Below are 26,176 nucleotides of genomic sequence, written 5' to 3'. Positions count from 1 at the left end.
AGGTCTATGTGGGCAGAAAGTTGTTTTTTAAGGCCTTTGAACAATGTTTACATATGAGGGGAACTCTTACAAGTAGTGTTGGGGTTTTCTACCTCCATTTGAAAAATGTTAAGTGTGATGATAAAGTTGGTTAGATTTCATAATCCCAGCTTCATGTAGGAGGGAAATGTTCATTTTGAAAGGGCCCTTTATAGCCATTTACTCTGACCTCAGCACTCCCTGTAGGACATAAGCAGATCTGAGATTTCACTACGAAAGTTTGCCTAAGGGGCTCTGTCATGTTGTGTAGCCGGTCCAGCATTAGTTGCTCTCAGGGAATAAAATGAGTGTAAAGGAAGCCCAGTGTGAGGCAAGAGAAACCACCTCCAGGGTGCTGGGAAGTTAGGCATTTTTTCCTTCTTTCATCCACTCATCCCAACAAATAGTTATTGAGCTGTGTATGAGGCTTGATGCCAATGTAAGTTCAAGAACAAAAGTTGTCTCCAGATGGGATATTCCTTTTAACTTTCCAACTTTTTACATTTTATGTGTATTTAAGGGGAGGATTTTCTGTTGGACCTGCCCTTTCCTTCTTCCTTTTCTTGGGTTGAAAGAAGTACTTATCTTTTTTCCATAAAGGCGATTGGTCAGGCCTGGTAATACCTTAGGTGGTTTATATTATTATTATCCTTTACAGGTAAAATAGAACCACTGACACATTTAGTGATTTGCAGCATTTGTATTTTGTTTTGCTAAGCTTTGTTAAACATAGCTGTTTCTTTGTTCTGGAAAATTTATTCAACCACAATAATTTTAAAGTGTTAAAACACAGAAACCATCTTACTCTTCTCCGTTCTCATTTCTGAGGTTTCACAGTTAAATGCTAAGAGACCTTCAGACTAAAGAGCCACTAGAAGGAAGGGTCAACTCAGTAAGTATCACAGCAGCAGACCCAGGACTAAGGGCTGTGGAAAAACAGGACAGGAAACCAGATCATGTGGGCCCCATTGAGAACCACAGACATTGTGGGGGAAATACCACAACCAGTACTTAGCCTATAACCTATATAAGCTAACAACCTACATGAATCTTAATTTTAAAAGTACTTGATATGAATTTTATCTTTTTATAAGCACTAGAATTTGAAAGAAAAATTCTTCTATCTAGAAAAAAACTGTGGTTTAATAAGAGTTATATGATCAACATAGTTTAGAATTACAGTAGAATGAGGCATTGTCTAGAAAGTACAGCAGTGGCTCCAAAGAAGCCAAACCAAATTGGACTCAAGATCTTTAGATTTGGCTCTGAGTTGCCCATCATATTTGTGTGTGCGTGTGTTGTGTGTGTGTGTGTGTAAAATAATTTTTTAAATCTTTGCAGCACACGTCACAGCCACAACTTAACCACTGGAAACGGGAATCTACTTAAATTCTGCTTGCCCCTGCGATTTGTTGGATCAGAGTTATGACCTCAGAATTTCATCATCTCAATATTGCTAAAAAGTAACCTGACCACAAAACTCCTTTCTAAATGGAGGGAGAATAAAGACATCTCTGGCATAAAAATCTGTTTTCATTTCTTGACTACATAATTTAGCATTGGCCTAATACTGACCTTTCCAATTCGGATGCTGGAAAAATACTGATCAAGACGTGGTGAAAAAGATAACGGAAAACAAAGGAAAGCCATGCAGATAGGAAGTGATTTTCAGCCCCGAGAGGATTTTGTATCATCTATGGCTTGTTTTAAACTTAAGCAGCATCTGCCCTTGTGGATTTTGACCATCCTTTTGATTTAACACAGAAGAGGGTTTGTTCTACCTTTAAAAGCACATTCCCCCTCCCAAATCCCTCATGAACAAGTGGCTGCTAAAACAAGACCGGGGTTGTTTTCCTTCTGAAAATCCAGTGTTTACCCATCCTTCCTTTTTCAGTTTCTGAGTTTAGTTAACCTGACAACAAAACATATAACCCTCCAAGTTCTCACAGAGCAATAAAAAGCAAAACAGTTGGTTTCTCTGATCAACATTATTTTCAGTAAGAAAACAAAAAGTTATGACTCTTAGTCCTTTGAAATAGTTACAAACTGTATTTTTAAAATGCTAAGATTCTAGGGTATGCTTCTAGCATAAAGAAAGTGTGGTTCAAGCAAAGTGTGCAAAGTCCTCAGAGAAGGGTAATCTCTAGTATGGATAGAACATAAAAATATTCTCTCAAACAAGTTGAATGATTCCCTTTTCCCCCATGTTTCTTGAAATGAAACACCTAATGCATTTATACTCATAAACCACAGAAACTTCCTTAGTAAAACCCTTCACATTTGACATAAGCCAGGTTTTTCTCACACTAGACCCAGTCTTACCACACATTCAAGATCATCCTGCCATCGGTTGGGTTATGTTCCAAGTATTTTGAATTAGATACAACCACTACTGATTTCCTTTTAGAAAACAATTCGATTTTCATAATTAAACAATTTTGAACATTTAGCTTCTTTAAACTTCTATTCTACACAACATATATGTCTAAGGAAAAAATATCCTCAAAAAAAAGTTACATCAGAGTTTAATTTCAACCACCTGGCATAACAATGAAAGTATGAGATGTTCTGAAAATGCCTTAGGAATTATGAATTAATGAATTCTTGGTGTCTTCCCCTAAATTGCCCCTTTTTCCTTCCCAGGATTAGAATTTACTAGGGAATAGGTTTTTGAAAATAAAGTTCCTTTTTTTGAAAACGGCCTACATTCAGAAATGTCTTAGAACAAGTATTTTTAAAAAACTAATAAATAATCATAAATCAAAATACATTAAAATAAAATTACAGTACATCATCTCTCCTAGAAGGTCCACCATACTGGAAGATCCTTTCAAAGGTTCATAAATAAAGCCTTCTGGACTTGAAATCGGTTCCTGCATTGAGATGAAGAGTAATGCAGAAAACTAAGAGAAACTGCAAGTTATCAGTCGTGTGATGTCCAAACTACTTGATCTAGTGCGGGGCGGGGAAACTTGTTTTCGTTCCAAGTGAAGACAATAGAACGGAGCTCGTCCCACTTCCTCCAGTCCTCAAAACCTGGAAAGAAAGGACACGTAATTATGTTGCTGGCTCAGATTCCTCCGAGACCCAGATCTCTTCAGGCTAGTCAGGCACACAAACGTGGTCGTTAAGACACCGGGGTCGTTCCCCCAAGCGCCCAGACACAGAACGCGCCAGCTGAGGTGCACTGCACTGACCGCGTGCGGGGCGGGGAGGGGGGGGGTGCGGTCCGCGAGGCCTCCCTGCCGGGCCGGAGCCCCCACCCGCTCCTCTGAGCCCGGCCACTCCTGGCTCCAGCTTCTCTTCTTTTCACCTACCCAGAAACTTAGAATAACTTCTCACTTTTCCACCCAACAGCCAAACTCATGAACACGCTTCCTCATCCTCCTAACAGTCCCCGAGTCCCAATCCTGTGTGGCCCTCAGTAGCGGGAGTGCGCGGGACCTTACCTTCGGGTCTTGCGGGGGTGCTGCCCCCTTCAGGCAGAGTTGGAGGTGCTGCGGAGAAGCCGGTGGCCGTGCGGCTGCGAGAGCGGTTGTTGGAGCGGGTGCGGTTGATGGTGCGGGTGCGGTAGTTGATGTGGGTGCGGGTGTGGATGCGGGTACGGGTGGAGCTGCTGATGCTGGGGCTGGGGCTTGGCTTGGGGTTGGGGCTGCGGCTGCGGCTGGGGCTGCGGCTGGGGTTGGGGCTGGGGCTGAAGCTGCGGCTGCGGCGGCTGCTGCTGGACCAGGTGCTGTTGCTTCTGCCGCGTGGACTTGACCGCCAGGATGGCCTGCCGATTCTTGTACTGCACCATCTGCAGCGTGATCTCTGCGTTCCAGCCCTGGTCCTGCGGGCACCGAAAGTCGATCTCTTTGCCCTCGGCCATCACCACAGTGAAGTACATATACTTGCCTTTGCGCTCTACGCAATCCACGGTCTTCATGTTGGAAAAGTGCAATTCCTTGAGCTTGACCGGCGGCTCCAGGCTGGCCACTGCGGGGCCTCCAGGTTGGGACGGCTCCGCCGGCCCCTGCCCGGGCTGCGGTTGCTGCTGCTGGTGCTGGTGTTGCAGCTGCTTGGGCGGGATGAGCAAAAGCCCCTCCTCAGTGAGGATGCAGCACTTTTTCTTCCAGAGCTGCAGCAACCCGTCGCTTCGCTTCTCCAGCACACCCTCTTTCAGCGCCTTACAGCCGCTGCTCTCCAGCATCTTCCCGGCATAGGGGGCTGCGCCGCCCGGCTCGACCTCTCCGCTCCCCGCCGCCCGGACCGGAGGCAGCAGCAACAGCCGCGCTCCGTCCTCGCCCCGGCGGCTCCCGCGGCCGCCCGCCCGGAGCGCGCAGACGAGGCGAACACGCAGGAAGCAGAGCGGCGGGCGCGCGGGGTCCGGGCAGAGGGGCAGCCGCGTCCTGATGCGCCACCAGGTCCCGCAGCTGCGAGTCGCCGGGCCTCTGCCGTCTTCTTGCGAGCGCTCACTGAAGGGCACCGGCCGGGCCCCCTCGCTGCGCTTTTGAATGGGCCATCCCTCCCACCCGCGAGTGACACCCAGCGGAAAAGGCGGCTCCTGGCGCCCGCGCCGCGGGGGTAAGCCCAGCTCTGCGAGGCGCTCAGCCGCCGACGCACGCCTCATGAACTTGGGGCCGTTCCAGAGCCGGCCGCGTCCCCGCCCCCCGCGGCCCTCGCCCCGCCCCTCGCCGCCCACGCGCTTCCGCACCGCTGCCCCGGGAGGACTGCGGAGACCCGAGCCCCGGAAACGCCTCTCCTCCGCCTGGGGCGACAGCCGGGGGTGTCCCGGCTGCCCGGCGACCAGTGCCGACGCCCAGAGGGCGCTGAGAGGCCATCCCCAGCGTCCCGCCTCTCCCCGGCCGGCGGGGCAGTCTGCTCACAGCTTCAGAAAATGGAAATGGGGACTGCTACCACTGCCTGTAACGCCAAACTCTATCTCTGCCCTCGGAAGCCAGCTTTGAGGACTCGCGATGGGCTCCAGAGTCGCGCAGAGCCATGTCCTGGCCTGAGCGAGCAAGGAGCCTGGGGATGAGTCCCACCGAAGTGTGCCCTCCCCGGGCCCTACGTAAAACATCTCAGTGCACAAAGGCCGAGAGGACATGGTGTCTTTACACTTACATTCGCTCACGGTCATTAACTAGGTCTTCTTGGAACAGAGAGGGAGATTGATAAGGCAGTAATGCTCTTTGTCCCGTGTGGAAGGGGTAGAACAAGGTGACCCACGTCAGATGGCATCTCGCTTTCTTTCTCTCCACCGGGAGCGCAGGCACTAACCTGTCTTCACCCTGTACAGGAACCCTCCAGCTTCCTTGTTGACCCATCGATATAGTCTGCAACATCTCACAACAGTAATTCAACTCTACCTACAAATCCCGGGAGTGCTCAACGCTGAGGGACTCCACCTTTTAAGGCAGTGGTCCCCCAACCCCCCCCCCCCCCCCCCCCCCCCCCCCCCCCCCCCCCCCCCCCCCCCCCCCCCCCCCCCCCCCCCCCCCCCGTCCATGGGCCATTTGGTACCGGTCCTCAGAGAAAGAATAAATAACTTACATTATTTCCGTTTTATTTATATTTTTGTCTGAACAATGTTTTATTTTTTTTAATGACTAGATTTCCTCTGTTACATCCGTCTGAGATTCACACTTGACGCTTGTCTCAGTCGCATGATACATTTATCCATCCTACCCTAAAGGCCGGTCCATGAAAATATTTTCTGACATTAAACCGGTCCGTGGCCCAAAAAAAGGTTGGGGACCACTGCTTTAGGGCACAGTTTAGCCCTTCAAAGGGCAGATTGGCTTTCTTGGGTCCTCCTCTCCGTGGGTCTCTCAGATGTCCACCAGGTCAGACCTCTGTTTTGTAATCTTCTTTATCTGTGACCTGGGCAAAGTAAGGCTGTACTTGCCCCTAGCTCTCTCCTACTCCAAACTCAAACAATTTCTATAGAAATTCTGGGAAACAAAGCAAAATCAAGAGCATAAACCGAAACCAAACCTCTCGGTGGGGAAATTCATCCATTAAGTAAACAGAGAACTCTAACTATGTACTGACCTTGAGGATATGAAGAATTACACTAAGAAAAATAAAGGGATGGACCAGTAAGATTGGCCAAGGTAAGAGGAAAGGCTGCTGCTTGTGCCAAGAAGGAAGAAAGGAGAGCTTTGCTCATCTGCTGTTTCTTATGGCTGGGACACAAACTCGATAGGGGAAGGAGTGAGAGATGAATGAGCTTGGAGACCTGAGCAAGAGTCAAATCCTTTGTGTTATGATAAGAAATTCAAACTTAATCCCAAAGTAATTAAGAACAAAGGATAATGTTTAAACAGAAGGATCCTGACTCTTTAAGAAACAATGTCTTAAGTAAATGGGACAATTCATGCACAATCCTGAGTCCCACTGGATTATATATAGTTAGCGGGTTCTCAAGACCTTCATATTGTTAATGGATTAGCATTCTTTTATTTATTTTTTTAAAGATTTTATTTATTGATTTTAGAGAGAGGACACAGAGAGAAAGGCAAGAGGAGCGGGAAGCATCAACTCATAATAATTTCTTCTCCTTTGTGCCTTGACTGGTCTTCCCCGCAAGTTCAGGGTTTCGAACTGGCGACCTCAGCAGCTTTGCTCACTGCACCACTAACAGGCCAGGCTAGATTAGAAGTCCTTTAAAGAAAAAAGCAATTAGGCCCTGGCTGGTTGGCTCAGTGGTAAAGCGTCGGCCTGGCGTGCAGAAGTCCCAGGTTCTATTCCCGGCCAGGGCACACAGGAGAAGCGCCCATCTGCTTCTCCACCCCTCCCCCTCTCCTTCCTCTCTGTCTCTCTCTTCCCCTCCCACAGCGAGGCTCCATTGGAGCAAAGATGGCCTGAGCGCTGGGGATGGCTCCTTGGCCTCTGCCCCAGGCGCTGGAGTGGCTCTGGTCACAACAGAGTGACGCCCGGGAGGGGCAGAGCATCGCCCCCTGGTGGGCAGAGCGTCGCCCCCTTGTGGGCGTGCCGGGTGGATCCCGGTTGGGCGCATGCAGGAGTCTGTCTGTTTCTCCCCGTTTCCAGCTTCAGAAAAATACAAAAAAAAAAAAAAAAAAAAAAGAAAAGAAAAAAGCAATTATTAAAATTACATAAAGTTTTTGGTAAGATTATGTAAAATAATAAGCAATTCCGTATATCAGTAAGAAACACTACACCTCACATCTCAGTTCTTTCCTTGCCTTTGTAGGACAAGTGAGCATCCCAGAGAATTTCTACATGACCAGCTGTTCATCTTAACAGAATGCCACTCTTTAGCTCATTTGGAAAGAATATTTCCTTTAAGTGTGTGATTCAAAGTTCCTGAGGACAGGTATATTTGGGAAAGACATTTCTTTTTTTCTTTTCTTCTTATTTTTAATTTTTATTTATTTATTCACTTTAGAGAGGAGAGTGAGAGAGAGAAGGGGGAGGAGCAGGAAGCATCAACTCCCATATGTGCCTTGACCAGGCAAGTGCAGGGTTTTGAACCAGTGACCTCAGTGTTCCAGGTTGACGCTTTATCCACTGCGCCACCACAGGTCAGGTCCTTTTTTGTTTGTTTGTTTTGTTTTGTTTTCTTCACAGAGTCAGAGAGAGGGATAGATAGGGACAGACAGGCAGGAACAGAGAGAGATGAGAAGCATCAATCATCAGTTTTTCGTTGCGACACCTTAGTTGTTCATTGATTGCTTTCTCATATGTGCCTTGACCAGGGGTCTACAGCCGACGGAGTAACCCTTGCTCAAGCCAGTGACTTTGAGTCTAAGCTGGTGAGCTTTGCTCAAACCAGATGAGTCCATGCTCAAGCTGGAGACCTCGGGGTCTTGAACCTGAGTTCTCCGCATCCCAGTCTGATGCTCTAGCCACTGCGCCACTGCCTGGTCAGGCAGAAAAAACATTTCTTATTGAAAAATTATACAATACAAATTTGATTGGGTAAATATAAGATATAATCTGGAAGCCCAAGCCATTTTCTTAAGAGAAACTCAATACATTTAGTGTCATCTAACCTGCAGTTTATCAATATGCAACAAATGCATCCTATCTAAATTGCTTTAGAATGCACAATTTTCAAAAGCACTTATTACTAGTGACTTTAAAACTCAGAATTTCCAGTTGGTATTTCACAACTTAGTGACTTTGTGACCAGCTTAGAAGTAAGTACACTGTGTTCTCTCTGACCACAGTGCATTTATTATTGGAAATCTCAGCAGTATAGGAATCATGTGGACTGGTGACAACTTTGATTATGATTTATATCAACAGTATCTGCTAACTCACAAAAATGGTCATATCAGCAATTAAATAAATTCATTAAAAAAATGAAATATAAGAAATAACTATTTCTGAAGAAACACCACAGGTTCAGTTGTAGATATAATAGGAACCTACAAAGGTCACTTAAAAGTTACTAAAATGTAAAAAGCTAGCTCACAAAATCATTGCTTTGGTAAACAAATTTGAAATGGCTGATCAATCACAGCTGGCTGCATCAAGTTGTCTATCAGTAGCGTCTGACACAGTTGATTATTTTCTCCTCTTGGATACAGTTTTTCACTTGGCTCCAAGGACATTACTCTTAGTTTTCCTTCTACCTCCCTGGTAGTTACCTCAGTCCCCTCTACAGGGTCCTCCACTTCCTCCCTATCTTTTAATATTAGAGTGCCCCAGAGTTCTCTTCTATATCTGTACTCATGCCTCGTTGATCTCATCATTTTCAATAACATCTATATGCCAAAGACTCCCAAATTAATATCCAAGTGCCTGTTGCCAAAGAATAAAATAAAGATTACCAAAGTTAAAATAAAATAGTATTAACATGCCAGGCAAAGGAACACATATTAGTGAAGACATTCCCTAAGTAGTTCACTAGAAGAAAAAGTCTGAGGAGGTTTTAGGTAGTAGAAAGCAGGGTTCATAGTGTCTGCTAATAAAAAATGAAAAAATAGTGCTCTAGATAGGATAGAGTCCAGAGGTTTATATATGATGAGCTAAAAACATCCTGGATGGAATTTATTCATAAAGAGTCTGGAGTCACTTAAAGTTCTTGGTTTTTTAACAGCTTTAGCTGGTTCTAATAGTTGTAATGAAAACTGCTTTGTCTTGCTTGATGTATTTCAGGCCAGTATTACTTTAAATTAAAATTTTTCCTTTTACCCTTCTCTACATTACTATTTGGATGACTAGTAGAACTCAGATATCTGTGATCCCAAGCTTATCTCCTCACCCCAATCTCCGCCTGCAATCCTCTTCTCAGTTGATGGCAATACCACCTGTACAGTGGTTCAGGCCAAAAACCTTAGAGCGCTACTGCCCTTAAAACAAGCCAGTGGGGGCTCTTTCTCAGAGCCTTGAGCATTAGAAGAGTCAAAATGGCATGTCTGTCTGGAGTTCACTCATTCTAGACTATATTCCAGGTACTCAGGATTCCAAATTCCTTGCCTAAATGGCCTCGACTGTTCCAGAGTATGCATTATGTTGCCAGTGTGTGCGCTGGAATGGAAGGAGGGTGGATTTTGAACATGCGGGCTAGGATGTCCACAGAAATGTGCAGGAGGCCTGCTGCCATAGAATTCAGAGCCAGGGATGGATGGGAAGAGAAGGTGGCTCACGGGCTGAGGATCAGCTCTGCTCCCAAGTAATTGTCTGGTATTGGACTTTAAGAATCTGACATTCAAATTTGGTCCTCCAGGTACTTATGAAGATATATATATTTGTTAACATAGAGCATTGGATGTATTTTCATTTAACAAACTTTTACATATTTAACCTTTGGTGTGTCTCTATTGTACTTTTGCCTGAAGATCTCCAATGTTTAGAAGCATGCCTGCCTTGCAGTTACTCATTCCTCTTGATACTCAACCCACAGATTACCAGAAATCACATCAGTTAAGTCTGCAAACTATATCTTTAGTTCATCCATTTTCTTCTGAATCACTCTGGTACAATCATCATTATGTCTCCTGACCTACTGCAATGGACTTCTAACTTGTTTCCCTGACTCTAATACTATTGTCTTACAATCTGTTTTTAACACAGCAGTCAAGGTCATTCTAATCACTTTCTCCAAGTCCTCCCAAGGAGGTCTATCCTGATCACTCTAAAAATTGCAGCCACTTGGCCCTGGCCAGTTGGCTCAGCGGTAGAGCGTCGGCCTGGCGTGCGGGGGACCCGGGTTCGATTCCCGGCCGGGGCACATAGGAGAAGCACCCATTTGCTTCTCCACCCCCCCCCCTTCCTCTCTGTCTCTCTCTTCTCCTCCCTCAGCCAAGGCTCCATTGGAGCAAAGATGGCCTGGGTGCTGGGGATGGCTCCTTGGCCTCTGCCCCAGGCGCTAGAGTGGCTCTGGTCTCGGCAGAGCGACACCCCGGAGGGGCAGAGTATCGCCCCCTGGTGGGCAGAGCGTTGCCCCTGGTGGGCGTGCCGGGTGGATCCCGGTCGGGCTCATGCGGGAGTCTGTCTGACTGTCTCTCCCCGTTTCCAGCTTCAGAAAAATACAAAAAAATAATAAATAAATAAATAAAAATAAAATAAAAATTGCAGCCACTCAATTCCCCTTAATTTTTCCCATAGCATGTATTACCTCCCAATATACTACTGAGTTATTATGACTGTTGCTTCTGTTCCCCTTGCTGTAGAACATAAGTTCTTCAAGAGAGCAAGGACCATTGCTCTGATGTATCCCAGTCATCTAGTATAGTTCTTGATACATACTAGAGACTCAGTAAATGTAGAAATTTTAAACTGAGTCAGAAGCCCCTGCCATAAAAAGAAAATCAATGTCTACAAATGTTTTTGACAGATATTTCATAATGTACCCAACTTTACAGTTTTTTCAAACTGGGCCCTGCCCAGGTAGCTCAGTTGTTTAGAGCATCATCCTGACATGCTGAGGCTGTGGGTTCCATCCCTGGTCAGGGTACATACAAGAATTGCCCAATGATGACATGAATATGTGTTTCTCTTTCTCTGTTTCTCTTCCTTCATCTCTCTAAAAGTCAAAAAATAAAAATTTTAAATAAAATTTTAAAAAAATGTTTTTAAGTGAGAAGTGGGAGATAGAGAGAAAGACTCCCACATATGCCCTGACCCAGATCCACCCGGCAACCCTATCTGGAGCCAATGCTCTGCCCAGTGGGGCCATGCTCACAACTGAGCTATCTTTAGCATCCGAGGTGGATGCTCTGTGGAGCCATCCTCAGTGCATGGAGCCAACACACTTAAGCTATGGCAACAGGAGGGGAAGAGAGAGAAACAAAGAAGTGGGGGGAGGAGAAGAAGATGGTTGCCTCTCCTGTGTGCCTTGGCCGGGAATGGAACCCAGGACTTCCACATGCCAGGTCAATGAGTTCTACACACTGGTTGGTCTACCACTGAGCCAACCGGTCGAAGCCTAAAATAAAATTTTTACAAACTGTAAAAGAATTCATGAAAAACTTCCAAAACTTGCCATATTAATATATATGTATATTTGGTATAACTTTTTTCAGTTTTATTTAGAAAATTAAATCTAGCAGGGTGACGTTGATCAATAAGGGTACATAGGTTTCAGGTAAACATCTCTACACATGCGGGCTAGGATGTCCACAGAAATGTGCAGGAGGCCTGCTGCCATGTTTAAACAGCATTTAAACTGTTGATTATGTTGTATGCCTATCACCCAAAGTCAAATCATTTTCTGTCACCTTATATTTGTCCCTCTTTACATCCCCCTCCTCCTGGTAACCACTTCACTTATGTCCATGAGTCTCAGTTTTATATCCCATCTATGTGTGAAATCATAGTTCTTAGCTTTTTCTGATTTATTTCACTTACTATAATGTTATCAAGGTTCATCCATGTTGTCGTAAATGGCACTATGTCATCATTTCTTATGGCTGAGTAGTATTCCATTGTATGTATGGACAACATCTTTATCCAATCATCTACTGAGGAACACTTTGGTTGTTTCTATGTCTTATTCACTGTGAATAATGATGTCATGAACATGGGGGTGCATGTGTCTTTATATACCAATGTTTTCAAATTTTGGGGACAGAGAGAGGGATTGCCAATCATATGGTTGTTCTATTCTAATTTTTTGAGGAACCACCATATTTTCTTCCATAATGGTTGTGCTAATTTACATTCCCACCAGCAGTGAATGAGAGTTCCTTTTTCTCCTCAGCCTCTCCAACACTTGTCATTACCTGTCTTGTAGATAATACCAATCTAACAGGTGTGAGGTGGTATCTCATTGTAGTTTTGATTTGCATTTCTCTAATAGATGAGCATCTTTTCATATATCTGTTGGCCATTTCTATGTCCTCTTGGGAGAAGTGTCTGTTCAAGTCCTTTCCCCACTTTCTAATTGGATTGTTTGATTGTTTGTTGATGAGCTTTGTGAGTTCTTTATTTATTTTGGATATTTTAACCCTTTATCGGAGCTGTTGTTTGCAAATATCATCTCCCATTTAGTTGGCTGCCTATTTGTTTTGTTGTCAGTTTCTTTTGGCTGTGCTGAAAATTTTTAGTGATATAGTCTCATTCATTTATTTTTGCCTTTACTTCACTTGCCTTTGAGGTCAAATTCATAAATTGTTTTCTATGGCCAAGGTCCATCATGAGTTCAGTACCTATGTTTCCTTCTATATAATTTATTGTGTCAGATCTTATATATAGGCCTTTGGTCCATTTTGAATTCATTTTTGTGCAGGGGGACAAACTGTAGTCAAGTTTTATTCTTTTGCATGTGGCTTTCCATTTTCCCCAGCATTGTTTACTGAAGGGGCTTCCTTTTCTCCATTGTGTGTTTTTGGCTCCTCTGTCGAAGATGATTTGTCTATATATATGTGGTTTTATTTCTGGGCTCTTGATTCTATTCTATTGTTCTGTATGTCTGTTTTTCTGCCAAATCCATGCTGTTTTGATTATCATAGGTCTATGGTATAATTTAAAGTTAGGTAATGTGATACCTCTGGCTTCATTCCTTTTTCCTACATTGCTTTGGCTATTTGGGGTTTTTTATGGTTTCATACAAACCTGGGGATTTTTTGTTCTATTTATTTTAAAACTGACATTGGGATTTTGATGGGGATTGCATTAAATTTGTATATTTCTTTGGGAAGTATAGCCATTTAAACTATTTTGATTTTTCCAATCCATGAACATGGAACATTTTTCCATTTCATTGTGTCTTTTTAAATTTCTTTCAATAATGGTTTATAGTTTTCCATATATAGGTCCTTCACATCCTTTGTTAAATTGATTCCTATTTTTTGTTATTATTGCAATTGTAAAAGGAATTTTTTTAGTTCACTTCCTGAAGTTCCATCGTTGGCATATAGACAAGCAATAGACTTTTGTATATTGATTTTGTATCACGAGGTGAGGGAGGTAGGATCTGGGAGGCTGGGGGCCACGCTCAGCCATCTCTGTCTCTGCTGAGTGCAGGCTGCAGGCAGACCGCGGGAACACTGGCCTTGACGCCTTGGCCCCACACTTGGCCACTTTTGTTTACCTCCCTCTCTGCCCCTCTGTCTCACCGCTCCTCCCTGCAGATGGAGACCCAATCACTTCTAGTTTCCCTCTCTGTACCCCTCAGACAAAATCCAGAGCCAGAGCTTCCCTCCTCCACAAGTCCAGCACAGAAAAAGCCCCCATCACTCTGGGTTTGTCTCCTCTCCTCTCCAGAGCCCACTGCGGTTACATCTTTATCTTCCGCCCCGCTCTTCACCCTGTTCCACCTTTAGTCCATTTGGTGCATGGATCTTTTAGGTGCACCTGCAAGCCCAGCTGGAGTTCCTTTGCTGAATTATAGTTGTTAAATTTGTTAAAATTTCAAGGGGAGAAATCAGGAGTATGTCTCATGCCTCCATTACTCTGACGTTATCTCTTGATACAATTTTTAAGTGGATTACTACTACACATGCTAGGCATCTCTCTGAATTTAAATGCTATTTATTCTATGGATGTTATGTGAAATAAGTCCTACAAACCTTTCCTTTCAAAGCCATATGCAATTTAATATTGTGCTAGATATTTATATAAACTGTCATTCTATTGATTTCTAGTAATCTAATTAGTTTCAAAGAGTAATCAAAAGACCAGAAACACAGTAATAGAAGTGAATTGGTGGCAATTTCTCTTACTTAGCAGTTAAATTGCAAAATACTTGCTTAAAAATCCATTAATACTGTCCATTAATACTGGCTTAAATACATTTGATTTAATAGGACTTGAAAAGTTATTAAGAAGTGCTTACTTTCATTTATAATTTGATTACAAGATCATATCTTTAATCTATAAATTTCCCAATTTTCAATATACAGTATAAATTTATGAAAGATTATTAAAGATAAGGATACAGCAAACTTCAAGTGTCTTTCAAAAAATAAAAGCCATAAATCTATGAAAATATTAAATTAACCTCAGTGCCTAAATGCCCACCACATTCAGACTGTGATTTAGACTTCTTAGCCATTCATTTCTTCATTTTTAAATACTATTCAGTAGAAATCCATCATAAAGATTCTAATTTCCAAAATGCCAAGCCAAAAAGGTTAAATATTAACTTTCTTCAATTGAATACTAAACTATCCAGACTTTGGTGCATTGCTTTAGCCACCTAACTTTCTGCTTTACTAGTTGATGAACTAATGCCTCCTAGTGATCAATTTGTATAACACAGCTTACAGCAAGTGAAAATACTACTGTTCTATTCAAATGTTTTAAACCTGCTATTACAACCTGTTTGTAGATCAAGCACCATTAATTAGCTGTCTCTGTTCTTTCTATTCTGCCAATAGCCTAATTCAGGTTTTTGTTTTTCTCACCTATGCTCTTGTAATTGCCCAACCACTTCAATCCACACTATCCTGTGTTTTGTGTTCCTACCAGTTCTATTCCTGAAATAGAAAACTTTCAGTTGCCTCACGTTGTATATGAGAACATTCTAATTCCTTACCCTGCCATGGACACCCCCCACCTAATAATGAATCCTATTTGGCTTTACAATTTAGACTCTTTCCACTCAAACCTTAAGTCAGCTTGTCACTAATTGTGCTATCTTTGCATTCCTAAATCCTTTGTAATATTGTGTTCCTCAAAGCCCAGTTCAAATCCCACCTCTTATCCACTTTCCAGTTTTGAACTTTTTTTCTTTTATATTGAATTTATTAGGGTGACACTGGTTAATAAAATTATGTTTCAAGTGTACATCATCTGTATATTATATTATGTGTTTACCACCCAAGTCAAGTCTTCTATCATTGTTTATCCCCCCCATCCTCTTCTACCCCTCCCACCACCCCTTTCTCTCTGCTAATCGCCATACTGTTGTCTGTATCTGTGTTATTTATTTTGCTTAACCTCTTCACTGTTTTCATCCAACTCCCCAAACCCTCTTCTGACTGGCACTCATCAGAATGTCCTCTTTATCTATAACGCTGTTTCTGTTCTGCTTATTCATTTATTTTGTTTTTTTAGATTCGACTGTTGATAGAAATGTATTTATTGCCATTTTATTGTTCATTTTTTAAATTTATTTTTCTTCTTCTTCTTAAAGACCCTTTAACTTTTCACGTAATACTGGTTTGGTGGTGATGAACTCATTTAGCTTTTTCTTGTCTGGAAAGCTCTTTCTTTGTCCTTCAATTCTAAATGATAGCTTTGCTGGGTAGAGTTATCATGGTTGTAGGTCCTTGCTTTTTATCACTTTGAATGTTTCTTGCCACCCCCTTCTGGTCTGCAGTTTCTGTTGAGAAATCAACTGACAGTATTAAGGGAGCTCCTTTGTAGGCAACTAACTGCTTTTCTCTTGCTGCTTTGAGGATGCTTTGTCTTTATCCTTTTGCAGTTTAATTATGATGTGTCTTGGTGTGGGCCCCTTTAGGGTTCATCTTGTTTGGGACTCTGTGCTCTTCCTGGACTTGTATGTCTATTTCCTTCACCAGGTTAGGGAAGTTTTCTGTCATTATCTTTTCAAATAGGTTTTCAACTTCTTGTTCTCTCTCGTCTCCTTCTGATACCCACGTGATGTGAATGTTGGTATGCTTGAAGTTATCCCAGAGGCTCCTTACATTATCTTCACTTTTGGATTCTTTTTGCTGTTCTTATTGGATGGGTTTTTTGTTTGTTGGTTGGTTTTTTTTGCTTCTTTATATTACATTCAAAATTGCTGATTTGACTCTCGACCTCATGTACTCTACTGTTGATTCCCTGTAAATTATTCATTTCAGTTAGTGTACCCTTCATTTCTGACTTGTCCTTTTTCATGGTTTCTATGTCCCTTTTCATGCCATTGCAATCCTCACAAGTTCCTTGAATTTCTAAGTTCCTTGAGCACCCTTGTAACCATTTTTTTGAACTCTGTATCTAGCAGTTTTCTTGCCTCCATTTCATTTATACTGGTCACAAAAATTAGGGGATATTTCAAAATGAATGTGAAGTGATAAAATATCCCTAATTCTTGTGGACAGTATAGTTAGTCTGCATATTTCTCCTGGTCCTTCATTTGGGATCTGTTTGTCTCCAAATTTTGGCTGCTTCCCTATGCTTGTTTCTTTTACTAGGTAGAGCTAGCTACTATGTCTTCCAGACTTGGTAGAGTGGCCTTGTGTAGTAGGTGCCCTATAGGGCCTAGTAGCATAGCCTTTCCAGTCACCTGAACTGGGCACTCCAGGTGTGCCCGTTTCGGCTGTAGGCACTGTTCTGTTGTAGAGCCTTGATCTGCTGTTGGCATCACTGGAAGGAATTGACTCACAGGCCAACTGGTTGTGCAGACTGGCTGTGACTTTAGTGGAGAAGCTGCTATGCAGGAGCTGACTCTACAGAGCAGGACTTGCTTCAGTGGTCTCCATGTATGCCTCTTGACTGTGTCATTCATGGTAGGGTTGTAATCTGGCATGGTCTGAAGCTGTCCACTGGGTGCCAGGAGGTGTGAGGTCAGCCACTGCCTGTGCCCTGCCTGAGGCCACCTGGCATAAGCTACACAGTGATCTGCAAATGGCTACTTGTGCCCAGGAGAAACCAAGCTGAGAACCAAGGCTGGCCATCATTAGTGCCAGGCCTGGGGCCACTTAGCAAGAGGTATATAGGGTATGCAGAGACCAGATGCTGTTTGAGAGATTTTTATAAAGTCTGAAGTGTTAAATGAGAGGCCATTTCTATGAAAAAGTCTTTGGAAATGGTTTGGGTGGGCCCACATGTTGGGTGGGGCAGGGCCTCAGGGAGTTATCTGGGTGGGGCAAACAGTCTTAGCTTTGTTGATGGAGACTCAAATATGCTAAACTGGCTGTGTGTGTGTGTGTGTGTAGGTCTCAGAAAAGTAAGTGGCCTCTGCCAGCACTTTTGTCTGACAGAAAGCTACTCCCACCCCTAACTCTTGTCTTTACATCAGACAGTTAAGTCCCCTCATCCTCATAGGTCCCTGGTGCCTTTCCACCTGTTGCCCCAGCACTGGAGCTTAGAGGGAGTGAGTCCTAGTAAATCTGTATGGGCCCTTTAAGAGGAACTGCCAGAAACCCTGGCAGTCTCAATCCCTGCTGATTTTTATAGTCAGAAGTTACAGGGACTTCTCTTCCCAGCACTAGAACCCAAGGCTGGGGCCCTTCAGTTCTTAGGGGGGACCTTTACAGACATGATATCCCTCCCGATCTGCCACACATGGGTATGGGACCAGACCATTCTGCACCTCTGTGCCTCCTACCAGACCCAATGTGGCTTCTCTGAATCTCTAGGACTGCCATTCTGCTAGTTGTAATTTTGAAGTGATGATGAGAGAATTCAAGTACTCTATATACCTATACCACCATCCTGACAGGAACTCAAATCCCACCTCTTAGATTTCTTTTGGCTGAATTAACTCCTTCCTATTCACTGTATTTCCCCGTGTATAAGATGCACCCTTTTTTGAAAAATTTATGGTCAAAAATTGGGTGCATCCTATACAGTGGTTGTAAATTTTTTAACTTGCATTTCCTACTTTTTTGCACTTGTTGTCTTTGTGCTCATTGTTTCACACTTGTTACTGGTATATTACAGTAGGTTATGTTTTGCCATTTTCTGCCCAGAAATGGCTCAGAAAAGAATTTTTGTATAGTGCTAAATTCAAGTTATAAGTGATCCAGTTTGCAAAAGTGAATGGAAATCGTGCTGCTGAACGTAAGTTTGGTCCTCCTCCAACTGAGAAATCAGAGACTGACTAAGGGAAGAAGAAACCCTACTGAAAACAACACGGCAGAAGAAGGCCATGAGAGGCAAGTCAGCAAAATGGCCTGATTTAGAGAGACAATTGAAGATATGGATTGAAGAGCAAAGGGCAACTGGAATTCCTCTGTCCACAAAGATGATTCAGCATGAGGCAAGACTTTTTGATGAAAAAGAAGTTACTGATTTCAAAGGACACAATTGGTGCTTCAGGTTCATGAAACAGAATGGACTAAGCATGTGTACATGCACCAGACTTGCCCAAAAGATGCCTAAAAGCTATGAACAGAAGGTCCATGAATTTCATCGTTTTGTCATTTGCAAATATGGATGAAGTCCCTCTTCAATTTGATGTCCCAAGTAACAGAACTGTTGATTAGAAGGGGGTGAAAACTGTAATTGTGAAGACAAGTGGACAGGAAAAGAGCCATTATACAGTTGTTCTAGCTTGTTGTGCCGGTGGAACCAAGCTGCCCCCTATGCTGATTTTCAAATGCAAAACAATGCCAAAAGAAGTCATTCCTCAAGGAGTGATTTTCCACTTTCATGACAAGGGTTGGATGTATCAGGATGGGATGAAGATCTGGTTTGAGAAAGTTTGGAGACCAGGTAGGCTCTTATGCAAACCTGCCCTATTGGTGCTTGATTAGTTCAGGGCACACATAACAAAAAACACAAAGAAGTTTGCTGCAGAGCAAAAATATAAAACTTGCTGTCATACCTGTAGACTCGACATCCAGCTCCAACCACTTGATGACAACATTAACAAACCCTTCAAAGCTGCCATGAGAGATGAACGGAACCAACAGATGAAGTCTTCTGGGGACAATTTGACACCAGCAGGAAGAGTGAAGAAACCAACTATAAGAGAAGTTTGTACCTGGGTGAAAAAATCCTGGGATAATATCAAGATTAAGATTGTTGTCAAGTCATTTAAGAAGTGTGGCATTTCAAATGCTATAGATGGAACTGAGGACAAGGCAATATATGAAGACAGTGATTCGTCATCAGACACAGATGAGGACAAGCTAATGAATGAAAGTTTTGTGATAAGTTGTATGAATTTTATGATAAATAAACTTAAGTTCAATAACTTTATGTAATACATTTTTTTTTTCAAATTTTGGGCCCCAAAATTAAGGTGCATCTTATATATGGGGAAATATGGTATACGCCACTACTTCCAATCTGATTAGTTAACATCTTGGGTGTTTTCATCATTGTGCCTAATAGCACAGTAGATCATGATGGAAATTGCTAAGTGCTGACTGACAGCACTTAAGGTAAAGGAGACTAAATGTTAGTTCTGGCTGGAGATACACTGTTATTCAAAACAGGTTGGGCAGGCTGAATAGGCATTTTATTGAAGATGTTCAACAAATAACAGGGGAGTCTGGGGATGCATTACATCAGGGGTCCCCAAACCTCGGCCCGTGGGCCGCATGCGGCCCCCCTGAGGCCATTTATCTGGCCCCCGCCGCACTTCTGGAAGGAGCACTTCTTTCATTGGTGGTCAGTGAGAGGAGCATAGTTCCCATTGAAATACTGGTCAGTTTGTTGATTTAAATTTACTTGTTCTTTATTTTAAATATTGTATTTATTTCAGTTTTGTCTTTTTACTTTAAAATAAGGTATGTGCAGTGTGCGTAGGGATTTTTTCATAGTTTTTTGTTTTTTTTTTCACTTTTCTGAAGCTGGAAACAGGGAGAGACAGTCAGACAGACTCCCGCATGCGCCCAACCGGGATCCACCCGGCACGCCCACCAGGGGCGACGCTCTGCCCACCAGGGGGCGATGCTCTGCCCATCCTGGGCGTCGCCATGTTGCGACCAGAGCCACTCTAGCGCCTGGGGCAGAGGCCACAGAGCCATCCTCAGCGCCCGGGCCATCTTTGCTCCAATGGAGCCTTGGCTGCGGGAGGGGAAGAGAGAGACAGAGAGGGAAAGAGCGGCGGAGGGGTGGAGAAGCAAATGGGCGCTTCTCCTTGTGTGCCCTGGCCGGAAATCGAACCCGGGTCCTCCGCACGCTAGGCCGACGCTCTACCGCTGAGCCAACCGGCCAGGGCCATAGTTTTTTTTTTATAATCCGGCCCTCCAATGGTCTGAGGCACAGTGAACTGGCCCCCTGTGAAAAAAGTTTGGGGACCCCTGCATTACATGTTAGGGTAATATTAGCTTTGAATTGACAAATGAAAATAAGTGGTTAAAATGGAGCAGGGTGGGGTGGTTTAGTTCTTTTTGCCCTAAGTTCAGCATATATAAGATAGTAGTATCTTTGAGCAAGGAGGAAGGTAGTCCAGTGAAGGAGACTAAGACCCAATACTATGGTGTCACAAAACTACTATTACTCAAAAGTATTGATACTCTGACTTCTGGGTCTTCATATGTGGCAGTAGAAAAGCACAATGAGTGCGGCCCTGACTGAATAGCATTCAAACCTCTGCCCTCCATTAAGAACCCCAAAGCACCTAACCACTACTTTCTAAGTCTTCTGCTACTCAAACTAGGTAAATGCTCCTGTTGTTTACAGCTTGAATAGGTGATTAATAGCTACTTGGGCAGATCTCTCCACTTAAGGAATTAGATTCCAAGGACCACTCCCTATTTTGCAGTCTTCCATTACAACATATTATATAGTCTGAGGAAACAACTATTTAATTTGATCATAATTGACATCTGTAAAAAAAAAAAATCAGTAAATGAGTAAAGCCCTTTTCTGGGAGTTAGAGGAAGAGAAGTAGAAGCAGTGAGTATAGACAATTCTTTCAAATTTGAAGACAAAGGAAGACAGATGGTATGATTAACTTGCTTGGGTGCTATAAATCGCAAGTTTACTGTAGAAGAGGAACTCAGACTTGTAAACCAAGGATTAGAGGGTGGAGGTTGTGTTACAGGTGATAGAACTGATTGAGGACCAAAGAATTGCCTTTCTGCCCCACCTGCCTACAACTTGATTTGATGCATTTCAAACTTAGCAACAATGGAAGCCATATCAGACAACAAACAGATAGAAGCCTCTTTTTTCTGATAACTATAAAATTAAGTCCAGATTAACTCCGGTCTTTAAAATATTTCTTACTCTGAAATCTCTACCTTAAAGTGCCATTTAACCACTCCTTGTGCACTGGAAGCAGGTGCAGGGTATCGCAGAGCAGTAACAGCACAGGCAGAGGCCATATACTGGTTCCAACAGATTTGTGGCTTTGTCATTATTTAACGTCTATCCTTACATATAAAGAGGGAATAATTATCATCCTCAAATAAGTATGAAGATTAGAAGATTACTTCTATTGTCTCAAATTATTAAATACACAAGTGGGTCTTTAAAAATCACCGATTAAGATCTATAATGAGGCCCTGGCCGGTTGGCTTAGTGGTAGAGTGTCAGCTTGGCGTGCGGAAGTCCCGGGTTCGATTCCCGGCCAGGGCACACAGGAGAGGCGCCCATCTGCTTCTCCACCCCTCCCTCTCTCCTTCCTCTCTCTCTCTTCCCCTCCCGCAGCCAAGGCTCCATTGGAGCAAAGTTTGCCGGGGCGCTGAGGATGGCTCTGTGGCCTCTGCCTCAGGTGCTAGAATGGCTCTGATTGCAGCAGAGCGAAGCCCCAAGATGGGCAGGGCATCGCCCTCTGGTGGGCGTGCCGGATGGATCCCGGTCGGGCGCATGTGGGAGTTTGTCTGACTGCCTCTCCGTTTCCAACCTCAGGAAAAAAAAAATCTATAATGATATAAAAGCAAACATCCCACCTAGTTTAAAATACAAACAAGTACAGCAATAAAGTTTTTCTCTGAATTACATCCCTTAGAAATTTGTACTTAATGGTTTTATACTTACCATGAGGTTCCTTTACTAATTGAACTGACATTTTTGATTCACAATAATTGTGTCCAACTTCAAATGATAAAAGATCCCAATGATAAAAACATTTCTTTCTCCATAAATAGGCATACAATGTAATTTGATGTTTCTGGTCATTTTGGAAAGCTATTGCAGATTTTCCTTCATCAACACTGTTGCAGCCAACAGAACTTTCCAAAAAGACAATTTGTGGCCACTAGAAGATTCCAGTTCACTTTCCTAAAAGCTTATTATTCCTCCCACAAGATGTAGTATTCTGTCCATTAAACTCAGTGGGTTTATGCCTGATTCTCTAACCAACAGAGTACAGAAGTGATAACTTCTCACGGTAGGTCACAGAAAGGATTTACTTTTGCCTCTTGGAAACCAGTTACCGTTCTGTGAGGCAATGTCTAGTGGAGTTCTGGCCCCACCCCAGCTGAAGTTTCATCTAGCATTAACCACCTGCACATGAAGAGCCTTTGGCTGCTTCTTCAAAAGCTGCCCCTGCTGATGCTGAGCAGGAATGAACTACCTAAACTGTCAGCAAAATAAGTCTTGTCAATGATTTATTTGGTAGTGCTTTTGTTATGCAGTACTAGGTAACTGCAACAACTACTGATGATACTGTCCACATTCTAATAGTCCCAGTGAATCTATGAATAATATACCCATAGTCCAGCTGTTTTATTGGTTTCTTCAATGTAAGTGACTCAGTATGTAGGAGTGTGACAAATACAAAGTATCTTGATTGACTAGTGAGATTGAACTAATGAGAACCAATCATTTAACTTGCAACATGGCTCCACACAGTATTATGGTTGGTACACTGGAAGGAGTCCAATAAATCCTAATCTACACATACAAAAATATGCTATACATCTACTGTCTTCCAGGCCCAATACGGGAAGTTAGGAAATCCAGCAATGAACAAGTATCCCTAGATTACTTCTTGAACTGGTAGAACCAAACTTTTTACACAGGGGGCCAGTTCACTGTCCCTCAGACCGTTGGAGGGCCGGACTATAAAAAAAACTATGAACAAATCCCTATGCACACTGCACATATCTTATTTTAAAGTAAAAAAACAAAACAGGAACAAATCCAATATTTAAAATAAAGAACAAGTAAATTTAAGTCAACAAACTGACCAGTATTTCATTGAGAACTATGCTCCTCTCACTGACTACCAATGAAAGAGGTGCCCCTTCCGAAGTGCGGCAGGGGGCCGGATAAATGGCTTCAGGGGGCCGCATGCGGCCCGTGGGCCGCAGTTTGGGGACCCCTGAACTAAAGAGTGGGTCTTCAAGGAAAAAGTGACAATATTGAATTAGACCTGTGCTGACGCAGTGGATGAAGCATACGTCAACTTGGGAGTGCTGAGGTCTTGGGCTTGAAACCCTGGGCTTGCCTGCTCAAGGCAAATACCAGAAGCAACAGTGAGTTGATGCTTTCCTCTGTTCCCTCCTCCCCATATTTCTCTCTCCTCTAAAATCAATAAATAAAATCTTTTTTTAAAAAGGGTACATGCATAAAAGATCAGCTGAAGTTAATGAAAAGGCAGCCAAGATGAACAGTGCAAATGCAGGTTATTTAGGATGGGCTGTTTCTGTCAAAGTTGCTCTAAAGGTTTTAGGTCCACTCACCAAGGCAACTGAACAGCAAAGGAAATATCCAGCGTCTAGTTTTGAAATATATCTACTTACTGGCCTGATCCAAGCCTGAAATCACATCTGATCTCAAGACAGACACCTCCCATTGTCCATGCCTACACAGTCCAACCCCGGTGTCCAGGGCTCCGGGTAGATGTTAGGATAGCCTGGCAAATTACATCATTTAGTTTTACGCTATATCATTTCTGGATTCAGCCAAAGGCAAAATAAATCAGCATATAAAAAGATTCTTTAAAAATAAGAAATACACTGTAATGAGCTTCTTAAACTGACATTAAGGGCAGCAAATTATTTTCAATTTCTTTTTTTTTTTTAAAGAAACGACAGGAAGATGAGAAGCATCAATTCATACTTGTGAAACCTGAGTTGTTCATTGATTGCTTATTCACATACGCCTTGGGGGGAGGGGCGGCGCCTCCAGCCAAGCCAGTAACCCCTTGCACCAGTCAGCGACCTTGGGCTCAAGCCAGCGACCTGGCATCATGTCTATGATCCCAAGCTAAAGCTGGCGACCTTGGGTTTTTGAACCTGGGTCCTCTGCGTCCCAGTTCAACATGGCGCCACCGCCTGGTCAGGCTCTCTTCTCTTCCAGCTAGTGGTTCAATTGGTCTTAGCATTAGCCCTGGGCACTGAGGATAGCTTGGTTGATTAGAGCATCCGCCTTAGAAGGGGGTTGCCAGTGGATCCCTTGGGGCACATGCGGGAGTCTATCTCCTTTCCTCTCACCTAAAAAACAAAAACACTTTCAAAATGCAATCTTAGCGAGGAGCAATTTTACCATTAGAAAGGAAAAAGAAAAACCTTCCGCCTACTAGTTCTGAAATTAAATTTAGAAGGTAATCCCAACCACAAACTCTAGGTTTTTTTGTTTTGTTTTTTATTGATTTTACAGAGGAAAGAGGGACGAGGGGGAAGTAGCAACTCAGTTTCCCTTTAGTTGTTCATTAACTGCTTCTCGGATATGCCTTGACCAGGCAAGCCCAGGGTTTCAAAACCCACAACCTCAGTACTCCAGGTCAGTGCTCTATCCAGTGAGCTGGTACAGGCCATGCATGCTAACTTTTATGTCACAAAGCACACTGACTAAATGTTCATCAATCATGTTCTGAGTACCCACCAAGTCCTAATACATTCTTAGTACTAAGCAAATCTTTCACAACTCATCAAAACATTGAGCCTGAGCCTGACCAGGCAGCGGAACAGTGGATAGAGCGTCGGACTGGGATGCAGAAGACCCAGGTTCAAGACCCCGAGGTCACCAGCTTGAGCACGGGTTCATCTGGTTTGAGCAAGGCTCACCAGCTTGAGCCCAAGGTCGCTGGCTTGAACAAGGGGTCACTCAGTCTGCTGTAGCCCCCAGGTCAAGGCACGTATGAGAAATCAATGAACTAAGAAACTGCAACGAAAAATTGATGTTTATCATCTCTCTCCCTTCCTGTCTGTCCCTCCCTCTGACTCTATCTCTGCCACAGAAACAAGACATTGAGCCTGAATGAACAAAGCGTAGATGGACTCAAATGGCTGTTTAACCATTCTAATACCCAATGTTATGAACCATTTTATTCCTATATTCACTAAAAATAGTCATTTGTTTAGGGGCTATAAGGGTGTATTCTATTAATTTTCCATTTTCACTCATTTCTTATTCATGTAGAGCAACCTCATCAACAATTCCCAATTGAGTCAGCTACTAAACCACCTACGACTGGGGTTAAGGTTAAGAATCCCATTGTGTTGCACTAACTTGTAAGTTAGTGTATTTAGTTTTTATTTCCTAAGCCTGTCATCTGCAAAAGCTTAGGAACAAGGATTTCCTAGAAAAAACACACCCAGAACCCAGACTTGGTTTCTAAATACCATTTCCTTTTAAATAGTACCAGAAATCCTTAAAGATACAGCCCATTTCAGGGCTGTGACAGAAAAAGCCTAAGAGAAGCCCGAAGGTCTTTTTGAGATGTTAATTAAAAAGTAGTGATTTGTAAGTAAAGAACGTAAGCTTGGTTGGTTAAGGCTCTGTCTGGAAGTGAAGAAGTTGCCAGTCAGGGCCCAGACAGGAATTAGATTGATATTCCTGTCTCTAAAATCAGTAAAAAAACAAAACAAAACAAAAACTCTCACATACACACATATTTTCAACTATTAGAAAAAAATTGAAATACTTCTAATAGTAGAATAAAGTCCCCCCATCAACCCTGAAATTTGACTTCATCACCAATAACCCCAAATCCATTGTTTTTTTAAAAAGGAAATCACTCCTTACTTTTGATAGGGTAGCCTCTAACTGGCCCTGAGGCCTCTGGTATAAATGTTCTAATCATGTCTTAATTTCTTTAAATATTTGGGTGGCTTTCAGTGTTTTAAATCCTTTAAAAGGATTTTTATGGCTAAATCTGCCATGGCTTTCCCTTTTTTAATCTCCATCCATTCTTTAAACTCCCTGACTTGTTCTACTTCAGGCTTTCATTTATTTCTTCCAG

At 43.0% G+C, this 26,176-nt stretch overlaps 1 protein-coding gene across 1 annotated transcript; it reads right to left on the bottom strand.

Moving 5' to 3' along the window:
- Window positions 1–619: 619 nt before the first annotated feature.
- Window positions 620–4,642, bottom strand: PHLDA1 (pleckstrin homology like domain family A member 1). The gene is made up of 2 exons (XM_066257616.1): window positions 3,468–4,642; window positions 620–3,054 (listed from the first exon to the last, which is right to left on the bottom strand). The coding sequence occupies exon 1, from the start codon at window positions 4,625–4,627 to the stop codon at window positions 3,497–3,499; it is 1,131 nt and encodes a 376-aa protein (XP_066113713.1). The 5' UTR covers window positions 4,628–4,642; the 3' UTR covers window positions 620–3,054; window positions 3,468–3,496.
- Between the last annotated feature and the right edge of the window lie 21,534 nt (window positions 4,643–26,176).

Source organism: Saccopteryx bilineata, chromosome 2, assembly GCF_036850765.1.
Source record: "Saccopteryx bilineata isolate mSacBil1 chromosome 2, mSacBil1_pri_phased_curated, whole genome shotgun sequence".
NCBI classification, from domain to species: Eukaryota; Metazoa; Chordata; class Mammalia; order Chiroptera; family Emballonuridae; genus Saccopteryx; species Saccopteryx bilineata.
The sequence above is the reverse complement of the archived record's forward strand: the minus strand, read 5'-3'. Positions and strand labels throughout refer to the sequence as shown.